Source organism: Colius striatus, chromosome 22 (assembly GCF_028858725.1).
Source record: "Colius striatus isolate bColStr4 chromosome 22, bColStr4.1.hap1, whole genome shotgun sequence".
Lineage (NCBI taxonomy): Eukaryota > Metazoa > Chordata > Aves > Coliiformes > Coliidae > Colius > Colius striatus.
The window spans coordinates 9,187,455-9,197,918 of NC_084780.1; the positions used below are offsets into that span (position 1 = coordinate 9,187,455).

The 10,464-nt window shown below is 47.9% G+C and overlaps 1 protein-coding gene across 4 annotated transcripts; it reads left to right on the plus strand.

Moving 5' to 3' along the window:
• The first annotated feature begins 1,150 nt into the window (after positions 1 to 1,150).
• On the plus strand, positions 1,151 to 10,389 carry RAB29 (RAB29, member RAS oncogene family). 4 transcript variants are annotated; one of them, XM_062013557.1, is made up of 5 exons: positions 1,151 to 1,298; positions 3,298 to 3,369; positions 4,956 to 5,137; positions 6,188 to 6,309; positions 7,006 to 10,389. In XM_062013557.1, the coding sequence occupies exons 1-5, from the start codon at positions 1,175 to 1,177 to the stop codon at positions 7,121 to 7,123; spliced, it is 618 nt and encodes a 205-aa protein (XP_061869541.1). In that variant the 5' UTR covers positions 1,151 to 1,174; the 3' UTR covers positions 7,124 to 10,389. The 4 variants fall into 4 exon arrangements, with proteins under 4 accessions (XP_061869541.1, XP_061869539.1, XP_061869538.1 ...); XM_062013555.1 differs by having other exon boundaries at positions 1,154 to 1,298; positions 7,208 to 10,389; XM_062013554.1 differs by lacking the exon at positions 7,006 to 10,389 and adding an exon at positions 6,649 to 6,999 and having other exon boundaries at positions 1,154 to 1,298.
• Positions 10,390 to 10,464: the final 75 nt, after the last annotated feature.

Genomic DNA, 10,464 nt, shown 5'->3' on the forward strand with positions numbered 1-10,464 from the left:
CTGAATCGAGGGATGTCAACTTAACTGATAAATTATATTTCGTTAAATAAAAATGGCATTTATTTATGGTGTCTTTCCTTCACACGCCCCTGTGCTTGGTCAAAGGTCTCTTTCACATTTTGCAGCTGGTTTTAGTTTACGTCAGATCTCTTTTCATACACAGTGGACTGAGAGTTAAGAGAAATAAGTTGCTGTGCCAGAAGCAAACTCTGATTAGGAGAAACGACAGATTGCAGGGCTGGCTTCAGCCATGCCCTTGCTCAGGCCCAGGGAGCCATGTGGGGCTCACAGCAGGAACCTGGTGTTTGCCTTCCTGCATCAGGAGCTCTGTCCTGGCCCTGTCAGACCTGCAGATGGGCCTCTGACACGTGGCCCTCGTGACTGGTGATTAAGGCATGTGGGACAAAAAGGTTCTGCACACTTTCAGGGGTACACTAGGTCCTTTAATTTGTAGGAATGAGTGGCCATGGAAGGACTCCCACCCTCCCCAGCTGTGATGGCTTGTTTTCGGCAGGGCTGTGGCTCCTTGGCTGTGCACCCCCACGGGGATCTCCTTGGAGAGTCCTAAACCAAAGTCCCACCAAGGTCTCATTGACTACTTCTCCACTGGCCCCAGGTTGTGCTGCCTGCAGTCAAAGGACACTTCCCACACCCGCTACATATCAGGGTGGGGGGCGTTATTTGCCATCTTGGCCCCCTGGGGATGAGGGAGATGGCTGGGGGAAATAGCTGAGGGTAGGTACCAAACACCTCTTACAGAGAGAAACATTTTGGCATGAAGACCTTGAAGGAGACCCAATAATGGGGTAGCATCGCTTTAAAATATATATATACAGGTATGTGTGCATGTTTTGGATGACTTTTGTTAGTCTGCTGGTTCCAAAGGGGCTGAGGGTGCAGAAGGCAGAGCCTGGGGGTGCAGGGGAGCATGCGACAGGGTCTGGCATGGGTCATGGGTCTAGAGGTGCAGGGGAGCACGGTGCAGAAGGCAGAGCGTAGGGGTACACGGGGACATGAGGCGGAGTCAGGGAGTGCAGAGGGCAGAGCATAGTGGCACAGGAGTGCCTGGGGCAGGGGCAGGCCGCGCCGGTGCGGACTACAAGTCCCGGCGGCCCCGCGTTTCCTCCACCTGACTCTCACATGACTGGCGGGGCCAGGCCGGGCCGGGGCGGACATGGGGCAGCGGGATCGTATGTTTAAGGTGCTGGTGGTGGGGGACGCGACGGTGGGGAAAACGTCCCTGGTGCAGCGCTACGCCAACGACAGCTTCAACCGGCACTACAAGTCCACGGTGGGAGGTGAGGGGGCTCCGGGGGGCGCGGGGGCGAGCGCCGTGGCCGCTGAGGCTGCCCGCCGGTCCGGGCTGCGGTTTGGCTCCTCTTCCAGGGTGCAGCGGGGCCCTCGTCCGGCCTAGAGTGCCGAAGTGAGCGTGGCGTTTGTTTGGCTGGTGCTGGGGACTCGTTCCCCTCCTTCCCCGCAGACGAGGAAGCGAGAACTTGTCAGAAGAACAAACGCCGTCGCAGTGACTGTGTTTTGCGGCTCCCGGCCCGTGAGGAGCCGCTGACTGCCCCTCTGCGCGGGGTGCCCCGTCCCCCCTCCTCTGGGAACAGCCAGCCCAGGAGAGTGTGAGATCGCAGTCCCAGTTCTTCCCAGCAAAACCAACGGCAACCCTCTTTTGACTTTTCATTTAACAGCGTGAAACCACCACTAAAGCATTGGCTCTGGGGAGGCGGTGGGGGAAACAGCAGCTTTGTAACAAGGAAGTTGACAAGATTAAGCGGGATCAGTTGTTCTTTGTTTAACGTCAATGTCAATTAATAACCTACAAGGAGCGGGACGTGCCAGGGTTTTCCCCAGTAAATCTCCCTGAGGACCCAAAATAATGGGGGCTAAGCTCAGCTGTTTAAATCTTCTTAGTTATGAGTCAAGAGGGGATGAATTAGAAGTTGGAAACACGGGAGAGCTGCATGGCACTCTGACAGAGTGCTCGGGATGCATCCACACCAGCACTCCCATCTGTAAGAGCTGCAGGGGGTTTTCTTTTTATTTCATTAGTTCCTGTCCTCAATAAGCATCAGCCCTGCTTAGCATGGCTAGAAGTGTAGCTGGACAGGTTTCCCCCGTAATGAAAACCTGAGAAGAAGGTGGTGTTTGCGCGTTGCACTCTGCGCTGGTCCCGCTGTGTGCAGATGCTGAGCTGTGGGTGTGAAGGAGACGGAGAGCTTTAGGCAGCACAGAGCAAAGACAGGCAACAGAATCATAGAGTCATGTTGGTCTTTAAGCTCGAGTCCAACCCCTCCCCTCACACTGCCAAGCCCACCATGGCTTTGCAATAGCTGCAGGGATAGGGACTCCCTCACGTCCCTGGGCAGCCTGGGACAGGGGCTAACAACCCTCTTAGGGAAAAAATTCTTCCTCACCTCCAATTTAAATCTCCCCTGGCAGCAAATCCATCATTTTACTGGCCTTTAGAGACAGGCAAGGGAAGCTTTCCTTATAGCTCTCCACACAGTAAGGCTTCCAGTATCCTTTTGTTTGCCTGTAGGTTGTTCAGGTTCAGGAGGAATTCTTACTTTTGAGCATTTTAATTTCTGCTTCCTCAGTTCTCGGTGTCTCTAGTGCCAGTGTTAGAACTCCAGAGATGAGGAGCAGGTATTTGAGCGCCCTGCCACAAACAGGAGCTGTGCATGAGGTAGTTACAGACCTTGGTGGTCCAGGATTCTGCAAAGCCCAGTGATTTGAGGGAGTGGAGTGCACCCAGCACTGCGTTTGCTGGAAAAAAAAAAAAAAAATGCTACCTTGCTCTGCTCCTTCCCAAAGACTTTCAGAGCAGCATCTCTGCTGGTGTTTTTGAGGGCTTCGACAGCAGAGCTGCCAGGAAGAGCTTGGCAGGATGGGGAGGAATTCTGCTCCATTCCTCGTGATATTGAGCTCCCTAATCTGAAGTTCAGGAAGGGACAAGCCCTGTCTGGGAGGGGTGAGATGCTGACAATGTGCTTGACTTCTGCTCAGAAGGCATTTTGTGTGTAGGGGGCCATCCTCTCTGTGTGGAACCTCTGAGTGTAATATTTATTTTGCAGCTTTCTGTGACAGAGGAGAGGGGTCAGCCAGCATCTGCAGACCCTCTGTGTCTGCTTTGTGCTGGTGTGGGTGCTGGTCCAGTACAAGCTGTGCAGCTGGGAAGGCGCTTGCTGGGTTGGTCTGTGCTGGGAAATGGCGAGAGGCTGCAGTGGAACAAGCCCCATGGTGCAGAATGCCCCTAATGAAGTTTCCTTCCTGTCTTTGGGGATTCTCTAGTGGATTTTGCTCTGAAGGTGGTCCAGTGGTCAGAATCGGAGACAGTACGACTTCAGCTCTGGGACATTGCAGGTATGTTCACACCAACCGTGAGATTGCTTGGGAGCAGAATGTAAAGCTCTCAATGGCTTGGCCTTTTTTGTCTCTTTTTTCTCTTCTTCTTCTTTTCCTTCTTTTTCTTTGTTTTTATTTTTCTAATTTTTTCATTTATTTTTCCTCTTTGTTTTTTCTTTCAATAGCAGTATGCTGCAAAAATAAACCTTAAAAGCCTGTTGATTCAAGAGACAGGGCTGCTCTGGTTTGCAGTGCTGTCTCTAGTTTGCAGTAGTAATTTAAATATTTAATCAAAAGCCTATCTGCAAAGAGTGCAGCAGTGCAGTGGATAAATCCTTTTGAGCTCTTCTTTTCAATTTCAAAGCCAGAGTAGAGCAATTGGGGAAACTGGCTCATCTGTAGCTGGGTCTGTAACTTCTCAGCCCCGAGCCTTGTGCAGAACCCTGATTTCTGGAACAGTCGCCTAGAATGCTTGACTTTGTGTTGAGTAGGTCGAGAGTCTGTGACCTGTCTTCTCAGCAAGCTCTGTGAGCAGAGCCAGCAGATCCCTGGGGAGCCATCGTGGCCAGAGGAACCCATTGCTGGTGGGCCCAGGTAGGGAGTGGGGGATGGTCCCAGGGATAATGTTACGTGCAGTGGAGTGAGGAGCAACTGCTCTACAGCGAAGCACAGAGGAACGTGGCGCCTGAATCTCCTCGGCACCAGAAGGCTGAGGACAGGATGGTGCTGGAACATCTCTAAAATGGCTCCTCTGGATCTAGAGCAGTGAGGAAAACAGGGTTGTGGTTTCTTTCAGTTTCACTGCTCAGATGCATCCATCTGGAATCCCTAAAAGCAAACAGGAAGGGGAAGTTTGCAGCAAGAGGATTGCAGCAAGAAACTGATTTCAATTTCAGCCCCAAAAAGGCATTTAAGAATTGTAGAGCAGTGTAGGAGGGGCACTGTGGTCACGGTGCTCTTGTCGTGCCCCGAACAGAAGGGGATACAAGCACCGACAGTCCCTGCCATGTTCAGAGGCTGCAAAGACAGTCAGATGGCCTGAGGTGACTCCAAGTGCTCAGCTCTCAATGGCTTTGGAGCACAAAGCCTGTTGACAGCTACAGGGCTGCATGGGGGCCCACAGGGAAGTCCCTCGGTGTCAGAAAGGCTGTTTTTCACCCCTGTGATGGGATGTGGATGCTGTGATGTGTCCCCATCTACACCAGCAGTACAATCAAACCACACGGAGCACGTGGCAGCACTGGTGGCACAGCCCTGGCCAGTGGTGGCAAGGGACCTGCTGCTGCCTGGACGCTGCTTATGGGGAGAGGATTGTCTGGTCAGGGACGATAAGTGTGAATTGTTACACTGGCAGTAGTGCGACTCTTTCTAGGGCATCCGAGTGTCTGGGTCAGGGTTAAGTGCAGCCCACTTCCAGGGCTGCTGGTGGGTTGCTGAGGTGCCCCAGACAGGACACATCTCAGTGCCCATAATTTCCTCATTTAAGTGGAGATTGTTCGTGTCATCTTAGAAAATGATGAACCACGATAAACATGTTATTTGCATGAACAAATCTAAAAATGGTAACTCTTGGGGTAATATATTTTTTCCTGTTGCTCCTGAAGGACAGGAACGTTTTACATCTATGACCCGGCTCTACTACAGGGAGGCGTCAGCCTGCGTTGTCATGTTTGATGTCACCAACATCAGCACGTTCAGCAACAGCCAGAAGTGGAAGCAGGACTTGGACAGCAAGCTGATGCTGCCAGACGGGAACTCTGTGCCTTGCCTGCTGCTGGCTAACAAAGTGAGCAGCTCTAGACACGCTCTGGGGGTGTGTGTGGAAGGAGAGCCCTTTAGCACCAAGCCTGGCCTAGAGCTGTCCCGTAGCCTGGAGCCTTTTTACTCCCTTCCTTAACTCTCCTTGAATTTTCTTTGTCTAGCAAAGATTCTCTGCTCTGTCCTAAGATGCAGTGCCATGGGCTGTGCTGCCAGGGCTCAAGCTCAGTAGCTCCTGGATTCTAAAGCTTTGCTTTTTTGCTCTTTTTGGTCTTTAACTCTCAGTAGCCTGTGGAGATCGAGGATGACGCTGCAGGTAAAGCTCTGCTCGGAGTTGCTGGAGGGATATCTAGTTTCCATCTGGATGCAGTGTCAGGTTTCACAGGGTAGATTGGTTGTTGTCTTTTAATGATTTATTTTTCTTTCATTTACAAATTACTTATATGTTCTTCATGTGCCAACGTTAGCTCAACAGCCCTTTCCAGATTCAGTTTGAAACTTGCCTGGTTTGAGAAAGCCAAAAACTGAACTCAACTCAAAAACGTGGCTGGGCAGGAGAGTGGTTTCTCTTCTCCATTTTTTAGTGGATAATACTTTTGCCCAGTAGCTGTTTTAAGGTATCATTTCTGCCTGCCTTGGGGTCAGAATCTGTATGAATGTACTCACTGCAGTCACACTCATAGAAGCCATTATGGGACAGGTTTTCTCACTGCCTGTTCACGAATCCCATCACGATCGTTGCGGCTGCCTCAGTGCCACCAGTAACACGTTTCACTGCTGTAGAGAGGCCAGATGGATTTTGGATGAGTGACAATGCTTTCTTGTCCTGTGATGGATGACCCCCATTCCGTGCGTGCCTGACTGAGGTGTGTCAGTATCTCAGATGAGATAAATATATTGCTGCTTGCAACATCCCATTAAGAATCTTGCACTAAGAGGTCTCTAAGAGCTTGTGATCTGGGAGATGTGAAGGGCTGAGCCTGCTGCACACGGGCAGCAAACAGCTGAGGGGAAGAATTCCCTTCCCAGCTTAAAAATTAAAAGGCTACAGCTAAAATGGCTGGTTCTTGTTTTACAGTGTGACCTTTCCCCGTGGGCAGTGACAAGAGATGAAGTGGATCGGTTCAGCAAAGAAAATGGCTTTTCTGGTTGGGTGGAGACATCTGTCAAGGAAAACAAGAATATTAACGAGGCCATGAGGTAGGCACAAGAACTGATGGTACATCCAAGAGCTAATTCAGTCTTTCAGACACGGACATCTTTGAGATGAAGGGGAGACGCTGTCAGTGATTAACAAATGGCAGCAATAATACATGAGTAAATCTCCCGAAGGGAAACTGAGCTCTGAAAGGTCAAAAGTTTTTCTGCCCTTGGTTAAGCTTTGATGGGCTTTGGAAACAGAAATTTTCTCAACAATACAAGGAATGTTTCTTCATGTGCTGGCCTCTTCCAGACGGCTGGGATTTCTGGTGCAAAGATATTAGAAAATCTTCTGTGATGCACCAGTCCATCGATGGATAATTTGGCCTTTTCTGAAAGGTATCAGACCGGGTATTTGCATCTGATCCTGAGGCTGGGCAGTTGCTATCTAGGAAGCCAGTTGCTGCATCCCAGCCCTAAATTGGACCCAAGGTGAGGATGATGCAGCGGATGCAGTGGATGATGTTAGTTATCTGGTCACTGCAGAGGCTTCTGATGCTGCCAGGTAATAGCAGTAATGCTGTTGTCAGTACTGTGAGTTTCCTTAACCTGACTGTTTAGTCCTTAAAGTCCCAGGGGGGTTGTGTCCTTCTCAAATGAACTGTTATTTCTTTTTTTATCCTGCTGAAAAACTGTGTGGCTCAATGCTGCTTATTTAAAAACAGCACCGCAAAGTCCTGTATATTTGTCTTCTAGAGTCCTGATTGAAAAGATGATGTCCTCATCCACTGGTGATGGAAGTTCCTCTGCCTCTGGGAGTGGGGATTATATTAACATAAAAGAGACAGCCCCGCCAGGCTGGGCTTGCTGTTAGAGGCACTGACTACACCATCTGCCTTGGCTGTCAGTGGTTTTCGGAGTTCTTTTTTTACATAATTGTGAAATATCTTCTTTTTAGTGCATCTTCGTTCTCAGTAGAGCATTGCTACAATGACTTGGAGTGAGGAGTGGAAAGGAGAGAGGAATAAGAAGATTCTTCCTTCTTGTAGCGTAGCAGCAGCAGCTGGGACCTCTGCTGCCAGTGATGTAGCACAGGCTGTGCTCAAGCACATGGCTTGGATTAATCTTTTAAAAAATTTTGAGCACTTCATTTCCTGACATGGGATAGCCTGTCTCAGGCAGGGTGAAGGATGACCAAGGTCTATTTTTAATATTGTTGCACCTTTTATCCACCACTGCCTACACCCACCACACGCAGAGGTGTCAGTCCAAGGCGTTGCGGTGACCTTCATTGGACACACGCAGAGTTCAAGCGGTTTCTCTGTGCCTGTGGACTCCTATCCTGGGATTACAGCAAACTCTCTACTTCATGCTCTGGAACTACCTACCTCTGCTTATGTATCCTGGAGGGAACAGCAAATCTCATCGTGGCCACTAACTGTCCTTCAGATGTGAAGCCTGATGTGGGTTAGCGTGGTGTCCCACATAACCAGACCTGTAAAATTATCAGTGTGAATTTGAGAGCCATTTCTTAGCTGTTGACTGACTGTGGTGCTTAACAGTAGAGGCTTCAGATTCTTGTCAAGAATTGCCCAGTTGCCTTCTGATCATTCTTACTCACCCTCTGTCTAGCACAATCCTATGTATTCTGTTCTGCCGCCACTTTATTATGGCAGAGAGCTGAATGAGGAATAGGTTGTAAACTCCTTTGTATGACAGAACAACAGCCCTTTTCACTTTTAGAACACCCTGTATCCTACCATCCTGGATAGCTTTGCAATTGCTGATGAATTGCCTTCCTACAATTAGTCTGTAGTGATGAGGGAGTTTGGTGGCAGAGGTGGTGGAGGAGAGGCAGCCTGCAGAAAGCCCTCCCGCTGCTTTTAGTGGGGAAGCAGGGGAGAAGCTTTTGGAGGTCAAAAGGACATGAAGGGAACTGTTCCCCACTTGTCTTTTGGTGCCTACTTCCCCTCACACATCCCCAGGTGCTTGTGGTTGCGAACGGTTCCTGCCAACGACGACACAAAATGGGTGAAAGCACATGAGATGTCTCAGGAGAGTTAAGAAATAGGAAAGTTGGTCTGTGGGGTTGGAGTTACAGGGTGTTGAGGGCATTTTATTGTAAGCATATATGCAACAGAATTGTCTTGCCCATGTTTTAGATTAGGATTTGAACAAGTGGCCTTCAATAATGTTTTTCCATTCTTGAGTAGTTTCATTTGAAAATAGGACCATAAACTGTTTGTCCTGATTCCTCCTGAATTAGGATTGCTTTTCTATGGCAAAACATTCCCTCTGTCTGTCTTTTCTTACTCTCCATAATCTGTGGAGGGAGAGGGTGGTAAGAGCAGGAACTGATTGCCTTCACTAAACACAAAAAACTCCCGAGTGTTCATTCTCTGTAATTGAAATGGATTGATGAGTGATCAGGAGGGCTAAGAAGCTTAGAGCTAGTGTTTTGGGCCAGGATTCTGTCCTGCAGAGATTGCCAAATTTGGTTTTAAAGGTGCTTCAATATACCTTTTTCTGTGCCATTGGATTCGCTGTAGAAACACCTGAAATACATACAACTGGTTGGCAACAACACTGCAGTGTCCTTGACTTTACTTCTTAGTTATTTTGTTAAAAAAAAAAAAAATTGTAATCCTATAAATATTTCTCATTCTTTCTGGAATATGGAGAGGATGGTCTACTTTTTTATGGACCTGTCATGAAACCATAAAGATTCATGTAGTAGTTATTGTTTTCTGTGTATGCACCTCAGAGTCTTTCAGCAGAGAGGGTCAAGTTGTAGACCCATCCTTGCAGATGGAGAAACTGAGGGAATCTCTGCCCGAGACCAACTGACCGCTCAAGTCAGTAAGAGCTTGGCAGTGAAAGGAGAATCTCTGATTCACGTTCCAATGGCCAGGCTGCTAGGCCACGCATCTTGCGGAAGAGCATCTTCATACCTTTGGCATATTGGTTTCATACATTCCAGTGCCCCTTGCATGTCTTGACCTCTTCATCCGGACCTATTTCATAAATGCCTCTCAGAAACAAGCAAAAAGCCAAAGGAAGATCCTTAAAGATTTTCTTCTATTATGCATATTTTCTGCTCTGCACACTGGTTTCCGTTAATGGCGTATGCCTTGGGGTGAGGGTTTTTTCCCTCACTCCTTGTTAACATCTTAATAGCTACCATATCCAGCCAAAATCCAAGCCTGCACAACAGAACAGTGATTGCTTGAGATGAGTATAAAACCCCAGCCAGGCAGGAAAATGATTTCACCGTGCAGATGTGAGTGCTTTTCGAGAGCCTGCACTGTGGCACTCGAGGGGCTGAAAAAAGAAAAACAAAACAAAACAAAAAAAGCCTTGATATAGTCCATTAAAACAAAGCAATTCAAAAGCCTCATCTGAACATGCATTTTGCTGGGATAGGCAAAGTGGAGAGAAGGGTTGCCTGTGAAATTATTTGTGCCCAGCTTGCACCAGCTGAAATAATTCTCTTTTTTGAAGCAACCAAAAGGGAAAAGCCAACTTGAGCAAAGCAGTGTCTAATAAATATTTTAAACCACGTTAAATCTTGTTCATGCAGACTGACATATACTGGACTCTTTCAAATATGAATGAGAAAAGCCTAATCTTTATCCCGATGAGCTGTGCTTCACTCACATGTTTATCAGAAATGACCAGTTTTAAAAATGAAGGTCCTTGCTTTTCCCTTCTGCAGTGCCTGCTTTGATTTTGTACTCTTCTGAAGTGTGACTTGGGGCCAACTGTACCTCTTTCCCTCTCTTCCACATGTTCCTCATTCCTATAACTTTTAATTTGTGGCCATAGGACTCAAAACCACATGAAATTTACAGGTGTGTTTTCTGTGTTGATGACAGCATACTGTGGGTTCACATAGCTGGGAAGTTTTACTGCAATAGAATTGGAAAGCACAAGGGCAGACTATAGTTCAGAAATGTCAGCAATATAAAAACTTTGCCTTGTTTTTTAAACTACTTGCAGTTATACAGAAGTATTTCAGAGACAGGGTTCTGATTGCAGTATTATTGATAGAAGAAACTTCTGGGAGGTTTTCTCCATATCAGTCAGTGGCTAATGCAGTATTGCAAAGTTTGAAATAAAAAGTTGGATATGGCTTGTGCAGCGGTCGTCGTTTTCGTGTTTCAATGGGCCTTACACATAGGTGCAGAAGTTCAAACTAGAAAGTCTTGCTGTCGG

Bases quoted from the DNA above. Each gene is read 5' to 3' on its own strand.
- RAB29 (XM_062013557.1), top strand. From the start codon at position 1,175: ATGGGGCAGCGGGATCGTATGTTTAAGGTGCTGGTGGTGGGGGACGCG. The intron at 3,370-4,955 runs GTATGTTCACAC...TTGCTCCTGAAG, and splicing joins TCAGCTCTGGGACATTGCAG to GACAGGAACGTTTTACATCT. The intron at 6,310-7,005 runs GTAGGCACAAGA...TTTGTCTTCTAG, and splicing joins AATATTAACGAGGCCATGAG to AGTCCTGATTGAAAAGATGA.